At 39.3% G+C, this 16,683-nt stretch overlaps 1 protein-coding gene across 8 annotated transcripts in view; it reads right to left on the bottom strand.

Annotated features, from left to right (window-relative positions):
• LOC128137568 (elongation factor 2-like) overlaps positions 1 to 16,683 on the bottom strand; it is a 29,766-nt gene that overhangs the window by 9,637 nt on the left and 3,446 nt on the right. For 3 of the 8 annotated variants that reach the window (XM_052778619.1, XM_052778620.1, XM_052778621.1), the window contains exons 1-15: positions 15,084 to 15,208; positions 14,730 to 14,944; positions 13,865 to 14,046; positions 13,195 to 13,406; positions 11,748 to 11,929; positions 10,669 to 10,774; positions 10,075 to 10,188; positions 8,849 to 8,987; positions 7,272 to 7,467; positions 6,753 to 7,011; positions 6,131 to 6,238; positions 5,330 to 5,683; positions 4,739 to 4,921; positions 3,276 to 3,408; positions 329 to 1,002 (exon numbers count right to left, since the gene is read on the bottom strand). In XM_052778619.1, the coding sequence (XP_052634579.1) occupies positions 809 to 1,002; positions 3,276 to 3,408; positions 4,739 to 4,921; positions 5,330 to 5,683; positions 6,131 to 6,238; positions 6,753 to 7,011; positions 7,272 to 7,467; positions 8,849 to 8,987; positions 10,075 to 10,188; positions 10,669 to 10,774; positions 11,748 to 11,929; positions 13,195 to 13,406; positions 13,865 to 14,046; positions 14,730 to 14,944; positions 15,084 to 15,155 (2,649 nt within the window). In that variant the 5' untranslated portion in view covers positions 15,156 to 15,208 and the 3' untranslated portion in view covers positions 329 to 808. The other 5 variants (XM_052778625.1, XM_052778623.1, XM_052778622.1 and 2 more) reach the window with 5 other exon arrangements.

The following is a 16,683-nucleotide window of genomic DNA, read 5'->3' as shown; positions in this document are numbered from 1 at the left end:
TTTTTTCCCCACCCATCCATTTGCTGCATCTTTTTCTGCAGTTCCTGGAAGTGAGCTAGCTGCTGAAGTACCAGCTACAGAAAGGCTCTACCTATACACCTGAAGACCATTAGCCTGAGCTGGCTTCTGATTTTCATACTTCCAGGTCAGATAAAGCTGTCTGAAACAATTGTGAGCCATGTAGGCAGGACTTTGCTGCCCACCAATACAGCACCAGCCCCAGGAGGTTCTGCACCTGCCCAGCAGCAAGAATTTAGGCATTTCCAACATTAGTGGGGATGTTGTGTGTCTGCCTTTAAATCTAGGTGCTGGATGCTAGAAAGCTTACCTGTGACTGCAAGCCTTTCACTATCAGTCTTCAACAGCAGAGAAGATTCAAGCTTGGAAATGAAAGAACACATCTTCTGGCTGAGAGGACAAAACCTGACAGTTCAACAAGAATTTCTGCATGAGCAACAACGAAGGGAGCTGCTTCCTAGGTTAAAAGACAATTGTGGATTAGGCAAACTGTAAAGAACACCATTAGTCCTAGGCAACTTATTATTATTTTTTTTTTAATGTGTATTTTTGACACAGGCATCGGTGACCACAGACAAGATACAGGCAACAACAATCCCGTAAGTCAAATTACCGTGTCATTTTTATTTCTTTTTTTTAGTAGGTGATCATGCCATCATCACAACATGTTAACACTGTGTGTGTATTTAATGTGACACACTAAAAACTTTCAATTTCCTTCCTGGTTTTGTGAGGAAACGGTATCAGGACAAAACTGGGCAGTGGATCACACAACATGAAACAGAAGTGATTATAACTTATCTAGGAAGTTATCCAGAGGTGGAATACCCTCCTTCAAGCCTTTGCGTTTATGTGTTTCAGCCACAACTTGCCAAGGACGAGAATTTGCATCATAAGGATCTCCAGGCAAAACCTGCCAGTGATCAAAGACACACTGTGGAAATGCTTGGCCACCAGTGTTGGATCTCAAGTCAGCGGTAAAACCTAGTGGGAAGGAAAAAATAAAAATTAAAAAGGGATGAGCCAGCTACAGGAAAAAATAAAACTGGCTTACAGTGAATTTCTGCATAGACAAAACCCTCAACACTTTCAGAAACAGTACTGTTAGGAAACTGCTACTTCACAGGCAGTTCTTTCAAGCAGGTAAAAATGAGGCCAACTCCAAAGAACTGCACAAAGATCTTCTGTGACCAAGTAAATTGGCAATAAAAAAAGCAAACAAAATTCAATTTAGATAGAAAAGGACATGGGGAAAATTATGGTTCACGTGTCTCAGGAACTGAACTTATCACTACCACTCAGTTTGAGATCTTGGGGTTATGGTAAGTAGCACAGAAGCATTAGTTAGTGTTCAGAAGCAGTTAAAATGAGAAATCAAGTGCTAGTACCTGTTAGGAAAGGAACAGAAAACAAAACATCATGTCCAGTGAAAGCCTGCACGCTTATTGTAAAGTTGTGCAGTTGTGGTTCCTTTATTATAAAAGCCATTACTGCAGAGAAGGTTCAGAGATGAGGAATACAGATGCCCAAAGCCCTGACCTGGCTTCCACACACGGAAACACGCTTGGCGAGCTAGGGCTCTTCAGCGTGACCAGAGCAGCAATGTAGTAGGGAGGATATAGAGGGCTAAAAATTAAGCGACATGGACACAGCAGATAAAGATCAAAATGAGCTCATGCTCCTTTTGATACAGAGGAAGCATCGGTTGAAGCTAGCAGGAGACACAAAAGGAGGCAGTTCTTCACACGTGTAGGTCAGTGGACATCCTTGCTTGTGCTGTGGATGCTGATGTTTTACAGTGAGGGGGAGACTGGGTAAATTCATAAAGCAAGCCCTCGAGGGTTACTAAATTGATCTAGAAACCACTTCTGCCCCAGGAAGCCTCTAAAAGTGGTTATAAAAAAGCAACTGGAGAAGTTTTACACCAGCTTACCTTGTTCTTTCTCTTCCCTAAGTGCTTGCTTTCAGTCACTGTCATGAACAAGATGCTGGGCTAACGCGTCATTTAGTCTGACAGCACAGGAACTTTACATTTAACTCAAGATACATAGGTGCTTCCTTTGCCATTTCCTCATCTTCATAGCAGTGGCATCCCCTTCTCCCAAGCACTCAGTCCCGTGAAGAGCTGCTGCCTGTGAACTGAGACTTTGCCACTGTAGAACAGCTTCTAACCACTAGTTTATAGGAATACTGGTATTTCCCCACCTCTAGATTGCTGTTTTAGCAAGATTCAACAGCAGCTTTGGCAAGGAACTAGAAAGGCAGTTTTGCAGAATACGGATGTTAACATGCGATGTAAATTGAGACTGAGCGCCCAGCGTAATATGCATCCTGCCAAGTCTAATTTTACACTTCTTTTTGTTTTTCCGTGTTTGGAAAATGGGTCTCTTTATGAAATTGTTTTAAGCTCCATGGAAACTTGGAGAAGGGAAAAAAACCCCAAAATACCACACAAACACATGTGTAAATTGTTCTTTTAAGAAGTTAAATTGCTAGTTTAGACTTGAAAAGTTAAGCATCTCTTATTTCATCACTGATTATTTTAGCAGTTACCACACTAAAGTACTTTGGCAAAGAAGCCCCCTCCAAAATAAAACATGACATTTCATACAGTTTTACTGTGTGAGGCATTCCAAATGTGCCCCATGAAACTGGTAAACGTTCTGTCACAATGTCACAGGATACTCTTGAAGTGCATTTTTAAACGGGGAGGAGGGAAACGGGACACACAAACAAACCACAATACCAGAGGAAGGGCTCTGTACCACACTGAAAAGTTGAAGTTTCAGGGGCAGCATAAGAAGGATCAGATTATTATTTTAAAGGTAGTCTTCAGATTGGCAAGAGGGTGTAATGCCATTTAAGCTACTCAGGCTGGTACTCTGTCCTTCTTTTAAAGATTCAAATAAGTATCAAATTTTCTAGCCTGCTGCCACTGAAGACCAATTCTTTCTTCCAGGCTTGCTGCAAAGGAAGACCTTGATTTAAAATGATGGAAACTGAAACTGGTTTACACTAAAAAGTCTTAATGTGCAGAAGCTGCCACATCTTTTTGGCACCCTCTGCTGGCATGAAAGCCCAATGGAGCAGGCTGCCGGGGGGGGGAAAAAAAAAAAACCAAAACCAAAAAAACCCCAAAACTGTTGTGAACTGAAGATGCAAAGGGACAACAGGAAGAAGCTTGGAGCTAATAAGTCTCTTTGATCCTGCAGAGGTCTGTCTTTAATTGCACGTGGGTAACAAAGGAAACATCTTACCAAATGACTCATTTACAGGTAGATAAGCCTTGACCACAAACATTGGAGTTCCTGCCACTTGGGATTCTTCAAAAACGTGTCCCCTTTTCCTGTTCAGCACACCATAGATCCCACCAACCACTTGTTCTAGGCACTATAAAAAAAAATTTCTATCAAGTTACATAAAAGGAGGAGATCACCAGTTATTTAAACAGCCAGGCAGCATTAGACAATCCCTCTAGACAGCTCTCCTGATGTTTTTTCTCATAATGGCTCCTCACGCAGTACAATTTCCCTCATATGTAACAAGCGTCTTGGAAATGAGAGTGAAGCCATCTTTCAGAAGCTCTGCCTGCCTTCTCTGCCTCGCACGACTGTGAGGTTTCCAATTACTGTATATACCGACCGTACCAGATTGTAGTTTACGTACACAAAGTGAAGCAAAAGTGCTTATGCTCAGTGAATTACCTTCAGCAATCTTTGGGCACAAGAAAGCAAAGTCCTCTAGTGCTTTGTAATAAATGTATTTACTACAGGATGCAAATTTTATACAAACAGAATCTCACCGTACCTTATCTTAGAACTTACAACATGGCTGACAAGCACTCTGATAAAAACTGTACTTAAAAAAACCACGCTTGCTTAGAAATGTACCACTAAGGCTGCAAGACTCCCCTGCTTTGTCACGATAGGTCTCACAAGTCATCGAGGTGAAAAAAATTCTCCATTTTCTGTTTTGTCCTTACTTGTACTCATCTTCTTCAGCCCTCATGGCCAAGATGTTTTTTAAGCAACTGAGCTGGTAGATTTCCTGCCCTCTACCCAGCACCATAGCCTGGAATTAATTTTTAAAGCAGGTTTTAAATCTTCCAATTGCTTTTAAGACAGTTAAGACAAATTGGTATGTGAATAGCTGTACTTGGTGATAAATAAATACTTCCAGCGTGGAATATATTTTACAGGCTCTTTCATGGAAGAATTTAATTTACCAAGAAAATCCAGTTATTCAAAGGATGGAAGTTAATGTTTAAACAGCTCAAAAAAAAGCTTATTTAAAAAAATTAAAAATCCTTGCTGCTTTTTCTGGTTATTTAGGATAACCATTGTTTGTTCTCCTGAATGTTTATAGTGACAGAAAGAAAGGAGGGGAAAACCCCCCCAAATCATAAGTTTCCCAAAGGTACTGGCAATTCATAAAGAACAGCATAATTCACCTCCCCACCTACATTTTGCTATTTCCATTTAAACTTTTCCTAACTTTGGAATGAAAAACCTCTTCTCAAACAAAGTCTTTGCATCACTGATCTAAAAGACATAGAACAGAGCTATCGTGGTTTCTTGGAAGAGAATGTGGAAACATGATTATCTATCGGTTGCATCTCTCTTGTTGGCAGTGTTAGGTTAACGGTTGGACTTGATGATCTCAAGGGTCTTTTCCAACCTAAATGATTCTATGGTCTCATATATCATACCCAGTTGCGTACCTGTATTTCTACCAGACAGATGGGCTCCATAAGCCTGGGTTGTGCCGTAAGAGTAGAGGCATACAGAACCCTCCTCGCAGTAGGAATGATTTGCCCACCACCACGGTGAATAGCATCAGCGTGCAGCGTGACATCATGGATATCAAAACGAACACCTCTCATGTTCTCCTCACACAAGACACCCTGCAGCATTAAAAGGGGGAAAAAACCAAAGGTGCGATACTACTCAGGAGTTTCCAAGATATGAACCTTCACTCAGGATTTTGGCCTGATCGAAGTCTCTCATGCTGATGCTGAAGAGTTACGTTCGGACCAAGGCAGTGAACACAACACACATCGCAAAGTCCTTCTCGGGAGGACTCCAATGCTCCTCTAGCATTTGAGAGCTCACACTTGGAACAAACGCTGAAATACCCACAGACAACTATGTGTTCATTACATAGGTTGAGTGACATACGTTCTTCAGTGGGGACAAATTCCACTACCCTGTTCTTATCAGTTATCGAGAGTTTCTAAAGATTTCACGTGAATAGAGCTCAGATACATTTCGGTAACACAAGATACAAGTACAACATACAGAACTACGCTTACCTCTTTTGTAGCCCACTGGAAACCAGCAACAACACTGTCTTTGATTTCATTTAGATACTGGACACCTTTCATGATGTCAGCTAAGATATTTGGACCGGTACCATCAGGTCCAAAGCACCAAATCTTGCGAGCCTCAGACACATCCCACTCGTATTTCTCTGCCAGGTAACGCACACGCTGTTGAAGTTCTTGACGGGAACTGACTTCCCCTTTGTCTACGTCCTCTGCCAGGCCATCAGGAAAGGGTCGAGCCTTCACGTACAGCCTGTTGTGTTTGTTGGGAGATTTGGATAAGCACACCTGGCTTGACTCTTCACCAACTGTCTCACGGTAAGATACAACCGGGTCTGATTTCTGTCAAATAGATCAAAGACAAAAAAAATTCCCTAAGTACAAAGCTGATCATTTCCACATACCAATCAAAGGACATTCAATAAACTGTGGCTTCTCCTCCTACGGCAGTGTGTTAATGCCAGGTTCACTCAGTCACCCAGGCATGCTCTGCTAGCTTCATCAAGAGAAACAACATTTTCAGTAGCACATCTATGGTTACTATCATTGTTTAAGTTAGTTTTTCTGTTCCCTGGATCTTCTTCACATCTCTCTCTTAATTCTAAGCTCTTTTGATGAACTAACAGAGAATTCCTTTTATTACTTAATTGGTTGGTCTCCTAACAAGTTTCAAATGGCTTTAAGGAAGTTGCTCTAAGGAAACCACCACCAGCAGATTAAGATGATATTTTCAAAGGTTAATGTTTAGTCATATTCCATATACTGCAGTCCACGAAAATTCTTGAATACCTTAATTGGAATACAAGCATGATCTTCCTCCAGATCTTTAAGGCAAATTTCTAGATGCAGCTCCCCTGCTCCAGCAATGATGTGTTCACCAGACTCTTCAATAATACACTAGAAGATGAAATAGTAGGGAGTAAACATTTTAAGCATTTATTAGTATTAACAGAAACACACACAGACTAAATCAGAAAAATGTCAGATCCCAAAACTGCTCAACCCCAAGTATTAAAAAATTTAACAAATTATCTTCTCGATATTGTTTCCAGGAGTGCTCCAGAATGAATCTCCTCACCAACAAAACTGGGTACTCTCACATTAAACATAGCTCCTGTCCTACTGAGGTATTTGAGCATGAAAAAAAGTGTAAGTAAAAGTACTGCTTAAAAACCTGACACTAATTGCTGCAGAGTTTGTGTTTTTCCTCAGGATCTTCCTATTCAAATGCTGACTGAACTTATCCCTATTTATCTTGTGCCAGCTCATACAATCACAACTGAAAACTGTTTTGAGCCTGCAGCCATGCCATTAGATCACATAAAGAGCGCTCTGTGAATAAAGTCGAATGCTTTGGGTATTGCACTGCAAACCAGTAGCTCTAAAACTAAAACTTAGAGCTAACACTCACCTGAACCATAGGATCAGACTTGGCCAGACGCTTTAGACCTTCAACTAGTTTTGGTAGATCAGCAGGGTTTTTTGCTTCAACAGCAACACGTACAACTGGACTAACACTAAATTTCATCACTCTCATGTTGTGGGCATGTTCAAAGGTGGTAATGGTACCCGTCTTCACCAAAAACTGGTCAACACCAACTAGACCAACAATGTTGTCACAAGGTACATCCTCAATGGGCTCAACATAACAACCCATCATCAAAATGGTTCTACAAAGACAGAGGATGAGCAACAATCCTTGAATACTTGTTTTAGCCCCAGTATTTCCAAAAAGCTAAGCCTTTTCACACAAAGGAAAATTACCTACTATTTGCCTATAATCCCTCTGGATTACTGATTTTATTAAACAGGAAAAGAGGAGTCTTATAAAGAAATAAAATCTTCGTTTCATTAGGATTCCAAAAACTAAAAGCAAGCATTTGGTTTTGCATGCATTGCTATTCAAAAGAAACATAGTATTTCCACCTACCTTTGAATGGGTTTTAGGTAAAGATCTTCTTTCTTGCCAGGTGTGTAGTTTGGTCCCATGATTCGAACTTTCTGTCCAGTAGAAACAATACCAGAGAAGACTCGTCCAAAGGCATAGAAACGCCCCTTATCAGATGTGGGGACCATTTTGGAAATATACATCATCAGAGGGCCTTTGGGATCACAGTTTTTGACACCTGCAATAAAGTATGTATCTGCATCAGACACATTTTCTGTGAGACTTGAAAACTTAGAACTATATCCATATGATTCCCAAAATTCAGTGAACCTTATTAACAGCTCCTCTCTTTTTCAGTTATTAAAGGACAAATGTGTGCGGACAGATGAATTATAGCTATGGTCGCTATCAAAGATTCTTTGTTAAGGTAACGAATCATCACCACTGTTGTTTCTTTCAATACTGAGACATCTGTTCGTACTTACTCCCTGCTTGCGCAATCTTCCCTCTTCTGGTAGCAGGTTCCATGGTATCACTAAATGTCTACTAATATGACCTAGTCCCAGGAAAAGTTTTCAGTAGGGGGCATTTAAAGATCCCCTGTAATCCATTAGAATCCAGAAGACAAAATACAGCACTAGAAGTTTGCAGCCTCAGTGGTCATATGGATGATATGGTCAGAAGCAGGACCTCTAATCAGAGGTACTGTTCTGGTTTTGTGAGAAAGAGTTAACAGTTTATTAGAGGATTAAACACATGTGCCATCACAGATAAGCTTCTCTTCTGCTAATACTGGATTTGAAAATTACTTCAAATATGATTTATTTATTTCAACATTTGTGGATTTCTGACGGAAGTGACAAATCTACACAAATCCAAAAAATGCAGATCCTCTTGAAAATAGTTGATGATCATATTACAAATCATCATAATACAGATGAATTCTTCAGAACTTAACTCCTTCCTATCAATGCCAGACGAACAGCCCTGTATTAGGTTCAGTTTCAGCTATTTGCTCTTTACCTAGTCATGATCTCAGCCACACCTGCAGACAACTGGGAGATGGTTCCATTTTTTACCAGATTTTCATCCTCCACCTTTAAGGTTGAGAGTGAATCAGAGAACAGTAACAACACGCCAGCTACCAGGGGACACGTCAGAAGTGTTTGAAAGTAAAGGAACTTGTTATGATTCTGACTGTGACTGAGAAGAAGTCACAGGATTCACTAGGAGACTGTAATCAAAGCTGCAGACAAAATGAGGGTAATGAACTTGTTGCTCCACCCATCTCTTACAGTATATCCAAATGCTGGTACATACCATGCTCCTGCTCATTGCAACCACATGTTCTCTGAATCTAAACTAAATACAATGTGGTTTCACACAGATCGGCATCCAGCACATAAAGACATAAAGCAAGTTTTATGTGTACTACCCCAAGGCTTTTCCTTTGCTTTCTTACTTTTTGTAATAGCCTGCTCAACAGAGTCCCAAATTAGTAATTATTGTTATAACCCATAAACTTAATCCAGATCCATTTTAGGCGGTCCTACTCATCTGTGCACTAGGGGTGCTGTATTTTTGACAGCCGCTGGTAAGCTGGGAAATTTTTTTTTTACCCATAGCAGCTTCATCATCAGGTGGCCCCTCATAAAGAAGTTCACAGCGGTATTTTTGTGCTGTGACAGGGGAAGGTAGGTGAATGGTGATCATCTGAAGCAAGGCATCTCCAGCAGGCAGCCAGCGGCGCATCACAGCCTAGGGACCCAAAATTCACATTGTAATTAAAACTTGTTTCAACAAACATAATAACTGACCCCCAAATAAACCTTTTGGATAGCGTGTGGAAGGCTACCCATAGGGATGCAACATAAAAAGTCATGACAGCCATTTAAAATTTCCCTATGACTATGTAAGTCTTGTTGAAGGCCATGAGTAAAATACTTAACTAGAATAAGCAATTTGAATATAACTGTGTGTTTGAATTACTGAAAACCCTTCTTGCATTCTTTTTTTCCTTGGGCTAGTGACCTACGTTTCAACAGAAAGGTTAGGATTCCTGGATTATATTAAGGTCCTGAAATAAACCACAAGTGTCCTTCTTCGCTGCTGACAACAGATTACAACAGTAGAAAGAAAAAGGTACGTGGATAGTCATATTTTACAGCTGTATCTTTCATATACGGAAGATAAAAATAAACCCAAATGTTTTATTAAGTCTCTGGCCATTTGCCACAGTGATTATTTCAAGAAGTTTCCACATGTATCTCCTGGACCCCTTTTTCATATGGGTTTTAACATACCCGAGGAGAACACAAGTTAGCACAGGAACTGGATAGTTTCTTAAAAGTCTCTGCTCTTAACCTTCAGTGCTGCACAGAAAGTGATCACATGCTTTCACACATTACTCTTCAAAAGGTTGACCAGAATTCAGCAGTGTTCTTGAATGTATTGGAAGTTGTGAGAGCCAACCAGAAATCATGTTTCTGATTACGCAGCCACAGCATATATGTGTGGCAGCAGACACTTTGTATTAGCATTGCATATACACCTTGAGATTTCTCCCTTTTCTTAAATCAAATCAAGTGTGTCTTTTGTATGCTGCAACAGACTTAAGGCCTGATATCTCTCTAGCAAATTCAGTGCAATACATTACCAAGTACCTTATTTCAAATCATTACATTCCTGACACACAAAATTAACCACTAGCCAGATTATAAAAAGATAATTAAGGTAAGTTTCTGTGGATTTTAGAAAGACCTGAAAGACTGTTCTCATTACACAGCTCAAGGGTAAGAAATGCTACCACGCTGGAAATTCTAACGAAGTAGAAAAGCCAAGTTACCTTAAGAAGGGGTTTTCCCTCTTTATCTCTATCTTCAATATCTAGCTTGATATCAAGTTTCTCTATCAGCTTGGCTGCTTCTTCCTTCTTAAAATTCATAATGGCATCGAAGATCTGAAACAAGTTTATACCGACCACAGTAAGTAACATAGCAGAGACAGGTTTTGCTTATCATTTATCTTAAACATGTTATATGTCTGAAAACCCTTTGGTTTCTCTGTTCTTGGCTTTTCTTTGAGAAACTATTTGCAAGGATTATACAGCTCAAGATTCACAAATTATATCAAATGTTTCCAATTCCAAAGGAAATTCCAAATTCCTATCAGAATAGGTTCACACACAAGACACACAAATCTTTAATCTAATGATATGCAGAATATGTTGTTTCAGTGAACAGACCATTCAGATTTGCTGCCTTCTACTACTGTCCCACCTTTTGCACATTGTTCTTGTACTGCAGAATTTTTCTAGTCTCTACAGAAAGTATGGACCCACTTTATAAGAGGGTTGGCTTTCCTAAGAGCTAACCTGCTAAACTAAAAAAAGTCTCCCCTTACGCTCTTGCAATCAAATCAATACAAAATATTGTCTTACCTTAAAGATAGGATCCAGAACTAGCTGGCAAAATGTCCTTGGCAACTTCTTTCCGTCAGGGCTAGTGGCTGATTTGCTGAATTTTCCAGTTGCTGGATCAAAATATCTAAAGATGTTTATTTTTACTCATCCAGTTTGAACTTGAGGAGTATCCACTTTTCCTGCAAATTTCCGCTTAGTTATTTTTAAAAGAAAACTTTGTAAAGTTTCACATTTAAGCAGAGATTAAAATAGCAGAAGAGTGGCTAATCCTTATTTCAATGTAGCAATAACTGTTAGATGTTTGGGGAGGCAAAGTATAGCTTTTTGTTTGTTTAGGTTCTTGAGGGTTTTTACTACATTTAAAACCACTGACTTCAACGTGCATTTTCAGGCTTTTACAGGGAACTAGGCGCTGTAAGCAAACCTGTTGTCAATAATTCTCTTACTCCACCCTGTTACCTTTAACTGTCTTTCAAAGCCTTGCTAAAATAAGTTAAATACCATACAAGATAAATCTTGGAGTACCCTATGAGCTAAATGAGTCAAGGTAGGTTAATTCATTATAAGGCATCAGAAGACAAGCAAGTATATTGAGCTTTCACACATGTATAAAGCATTCAGTTAACAGCAAATTGTATACACATCTAGTAGGAAATTAACTCCATCGTTTACGAGATACAATTTAAGGTTCATTAAATTCACAGAAATACTCATTGGTATCAAAAGATTGGATTTGGTCCATAATCTTGTTTTGTGTATTAATTTTACCTATGCAGTTCAATAAAAGCATTTATGTTCTGAAGTTCTGAGAGGCAACCTTCTCTCTCTGTTCTTATGAAGCAGGTTATCAGAACTCACCGCAGAAGGCACATACAGCATATCTGCACTACAAGCAATTGCCTTTCTCAGAGACATAAATATTTTTGTTGTAAGAGTTACAAACTCGCGTCTCTAGCTTTCTAAGCTGCCTATGAAAGCTTGGTTTTACAGAAGCACAAACTCAACATGGACTGGTATCCATCGCTGATATCCTTAGAGTGTCACTGTGGTATCTAAGCATGTATCTACATTCATTCCATGCATACTGTGTTACTTACTTATCACCCCAGAGTTTTTTCATCATATCTTCCACTTTCTTTGAACGCTCAACTGGAGGGAGTTGTACTTTTTCTCCTTTGGCAGCAAATCTGGTTACATACATCTCAGCAAACTGTTTCAGAGTAAATGCCCAGCCATGCAGACCAGAGCCAAACCCAACAGTACCGATAACTGGATCAATCTTTAAAAGGGGAAAAAAAGTGAATCCGTTTCACAAAACACTGATGTAAAACGTATGAACTGCTTTCAATGACAAGTAGGATCAGTAAAGATGCCTAATATTTTCTGGAACATAGAACAAGGAAATATTTCCCCTAAAATGGGTCTATTGAATATTACTTTGAAACAAGAACCTTACTTTGTCCCACACAGTGGAAATACTTGTAACAAAGGCTAAAATAAAAACTTCAGAAATATATTTGTAAGTAAGTGCTAAGTAGGATTTGGAGTATTATGACTATAACCGAATTGTTAGTGAACTTTCTCTGGAAATTAAAATACAGGTGGCTCATTCCTGCCACACAGATAAAACTGGTCTGACTTAAGAATGGCTGAGATTCATGGAATAAAAGAATCAGAATACAATCCTAGCTGCGAGTCCTTTGTTCCAGTAACTAGATTAAGCTGCAGTCAATTTTAGCCATAAAAAAGCTAGTATAGGACTGTCACATTTAGACAAAGGGAACCAGGTCTGAAAACTCTAGTGACTAGGTCTGTCTTGCAGCTATTTGGTGGAAAAAATAATATCTGAAGCAGTCTGATTCTGACAATTCCTTACTCTAACAGCTGGACCACCAGAGAAGACTTGCGGTTGACTTTGCTTTTTTATTTTACAATTCTCAGCTGCAATATAGGAAATACTATTTGTCTTTCTAGTTTCAAACCATCCTTCCAGAGATATCCAGCACATTATGATATAATTACTGGTAGAATAACAGAGACCTACATCTTCCGAACAGAAAAGAGCAAATTCAATGTCTTATCAGTCAGGAGTAGCAGAAAGGCCATGTTTCTTGCGTGTAAGTCACATAAACAGCAAAGTCAGGCACAGAAAGCTAATCTTCTGGCTTCTCGTCCTTTATCTTAAATTTCAAACCATAGCTTCCCTTCAGCAGTTTGCCCCAGGCAAATGTCTGACATGAATGACACTGAGCAACTGGCTTGATGTTACACATTTTGTTAGTGAGAAAGTATCACTAGAGGATGAGGTGCTTTGTCAGTTCTCTCCTCTCTCCTATTTGCTCTCGCTCCCCAGTTGGTTGGTCTGAAATAATATCCCCAAAAGAAAAAGTATGAAACAGTGTGGGTGGAAGGGGACTGAAAAACGGCTCCTTCAGGTTGGCCAGAAACCTGAACTGCCATAAATCTATGCAATGGTTTCATATCAAAGCTGGTATTCTCCAAAATAGGATCTCAACCACAGCAAAGTTTTAAAGTTTTCTTTACCACGATATTACCCATTGGTCCAGTTTCACCCTCTCCATAGGTGGAAATGATGACGTTGACATTTTCCACAATACGCTGAAATGTCTGGTAAAGTTCCTCAGGCTCCAGCTGCAATTCCAGCAAAGCACGATCCATTTTGTTCATCATCAGTACTGGTTTGATACGTTCTGCAATAGCCTGCCGCAGAACAGTCTCTGTCTGTACACAAACACCTTAAAAATACAAGCACAATTAAAACGTGCATTATATACATGGGCAAGATCTCTAGTCTACTTTGTACAGTGGTGACTGGGAAATTCAAACTGGGAATTTGGTGGTAGTCTCAGTGCTCCCTGAAACCATCATTACTCAGTCGTATGTATCGCTCCATTTTCTAACTGAAGGAGGAGAAGAAAGACAAGCAGCTCCACTCCCTAGGAATTTACTGAAAGATTGACTTTTTTCCTCAGTTACTCTACATTCAACCCACAAGCTGGATACAAAGTGGATATAATCCTCTAAGATATAGGAAAGGCCATGGGCTAAGACTGCAAGCCAGCATTCATACCATTAGAAGTTAAACTTTCAGAGAAAGAAGCTTCATCCCTCAATCACTTAATTTTTTTTTTTTTCCTTAAGAGGAATTAAATAAAATACACTGAGGTCTTTCTAATTACAAGAGCATGCTTACCTGAAACACAGTCAACCACAACAAGGGCACCATCAGTGACACGGAGAGCTGCTGTAACTTCAGAGGAGAAATCAACATGTCCAGGGGAGTCAATTAAGTTAATAAGAAAGCCTGAACCATCCCTGCACTGTTTGATGAAGGCCAAGTCATTGTCTGAGAGTTCATAATACATAGAAATTGCACTGTAAGAGAAGATGATTCATTTTAATAACTTAATAATGTTTCATAATTTGATGATTTTAAAATTTGCACTGGTCAGGCAACTATATCTGCTCTATCACAGTGCCAGTATTTCTTGAGGTACTTAAAGGAAAAAACCACAAGAAGACTTCAATATTTCAATTTCTAAAGTTCTTAGGATCTAAAATTCTGCCTTGGGTGTAATTAATTTTTATTCTTATTCAAAATCAACACCTCAAGATAGTAGTCACAGCATAATATCATTGTCAGACACTTGTAGAGTCATGCTCCAAATCACTTTACAACTTGTTCACTTTGCAGTTGCAGACATCAAAACCAGAGGTAATAATAACAAGATGCAGCCCACCACAGTGGCTTGAAGGAACAGGGTATAAGTCTGTAAGCAATCCAATAAAAACAAAGGTTACTACTAAGAATCTTTCTGAAAGCATCTTTCTCCATGGTGAGAAGCAAGTAAGAATGATTGCTAGGTATCACTCAAAAGCTCTAGTCCAATATTGCCCAGATTGCACTCTGAAGACTGTGAACTTCTGTTCTGTAATGCACAGCTTGATTCACATCTCAAATTAAAAAAGATCTGACAAGATGCAAGGCTTTGAGCAAACCATTTCTCTGTCTTCAGATTAAAAAGAAAGAAAAAAGAAAGATACAAAGAAATTCTTACGTAGACTTGATTGTGATACATCTTTCTTGCTCGTCTTTCCGTGTGTCTGTGAATCGCGTTTCTCCGGCTCTGGCTGAAGCAATGATGCCTGCTTTACACACCAAGGAGTCTGTCAAGGTTGATTTGCCATGATCAACATGAGCAATCACGGACATATTCCTAATATTGGACTTCTTGTCCATGATTGCTCGGATCTGGTCTACTGTGAAATTCACCTGGATGAGAGAGAAAAAAAAAAGAAAAGCAGCTATTGCTTCCTTTTGAAGTATGCAAAAGTCTATGTGAAATTTTAAAGTTTTACTATTTGTTATTAAATTCACACACAATCTAAAGACGAAATGAAGTTGTTTGTACTTTTAAGCTTAGCATTACAAATAGTCGTTCACATTTTTGGCATGTTTTTGTAAGTACAAAGAGTGGAGGCATAACTTAAAACACAGCTCAGAATTCATCTCGCAAAACGTCAACTACCGCAAAAACGAAGAATCCACCCGCAGAGACAGAACAGCTCATCCCTGCCAAATGTCACAGGAGGGTTAGTGCACGCAACTGCAAGCTGCGGGTCTCCACAGAGCTTCCGCACGCATCCTTCTCCTCTCCTCCCACCGCTGCCCCACTTTGCCAGGTCTTCCTCCCACACCTGCTCTCCATCTCCCAGGGCTTTTCAGGTGAGCCACTCTTCCTGCTTTCCAGAAGAAGTGGGGGGGTGTCTTCTCCTTTTGTAGCCAATATACCAGCTCTAGAAACCGGCGGTCCAGCTCAGGCAAAAACCTCTTTAAAGACTTTAATTAGGCAAGTGCAAAATTTTTAGCGCCCCTCTCACAAATGACATCCCAGAAAGAATTTTTTCTAATTTCCATAATTCTTCTATCTCTTGCTAACAATTCCCCTCCTTCAATTTGCAGAAAAAAAATCTTGACCCTCAGAAGCCCTGTTAATTATCTGTTAAACACATGACAGCAAAGGAAGATGAGATCTTACTAATCTCAGCCTGTCTCATTCTGTAATGAGAGTCACCTGTAGGTCACAGGAGTGCAGTTAACGTGGTTATTCTTGCAAATCCCTTTAATGCATGAAGTGCTTCACAGGCACATGGAAAAAGACCGAATTCGGAGGAAAAAATGATGGGGAATATTGAACAAACACAGACAAAAATCACATACCACACTAGTAGTTTATACTTGTTGCTCAAGTGAAGAAAAACATATCATAAGAAACACTTAAATAGGTTCCTCATCTGTGTTTGAGTTGCAAATGATCTAGAAATAATGAAACATGCATTTCTGTTGCTACACCAACAAAGGTTTCTAACACAGTCTGAGTCTTAATGAGTGCAACTGAACACAGGGAACCTGTCTTCTTGCAAGGATAAGATATTAATTAAAAAAACCCCAACCCAGCCCAGCTCAAAATATAATTTTATGTAGGAGACAAAACAGGAGTTTTTTACATGAACAGATACACTTCTGATATATATATATCTATCTTATTACTGCATATTCACATACTAACTTTGGATCTTCAGTTCAACTTTTTCATTATACATTTTCTCAAGAAAATGGTTCTTATTAAAAAAAGGATTAAAATAATTCTAATTAAAATAGCCAAGTTCTTTTTAGAGATGAGAGATATCCAAACTAAGAAGCAGCCTGGCCTCTTCCCCCCAAAATGTATTATTTCCCCACTCTCCCCTACATTTATAGTTTCTTTCCTACCCCAAAGTCTGCAATGGTGAAAACAACCAACCCACCCCCTTTCTTTTCTGCTGAAGAAAACTTAGTACAAACAAAAAAATGTTTAGGGTATGCTTACGGGTTTGTCTGTGATCCACCTCAAATGAAGGCACTTCATTTCTGAATTTGTTCTGTTAGGTTATTCTTCAGTTTAATAAAAACCAATGATATTTCTTTTCTAGAATGTTCTAGGGTGTCCTGGCATCCAAAGTCTCACTCAA

This window comes from Harpia harpyja, chromosome Z, assembly GCF_026419915.1.
Source record: "Harpia harpyja isolate bHarHar1 chromosome Z, bHarHar1 primary haplotype, whole genome shotgun sequence".
NCBI lineage: Eukaryota > Metazoa > Chordata > Aves > Accipitriformes > Accipitridae > Harpia > Harpia harpyja.
This window is presented reverse-complemented; position numbering and strand designations above follow the sequence as displayed.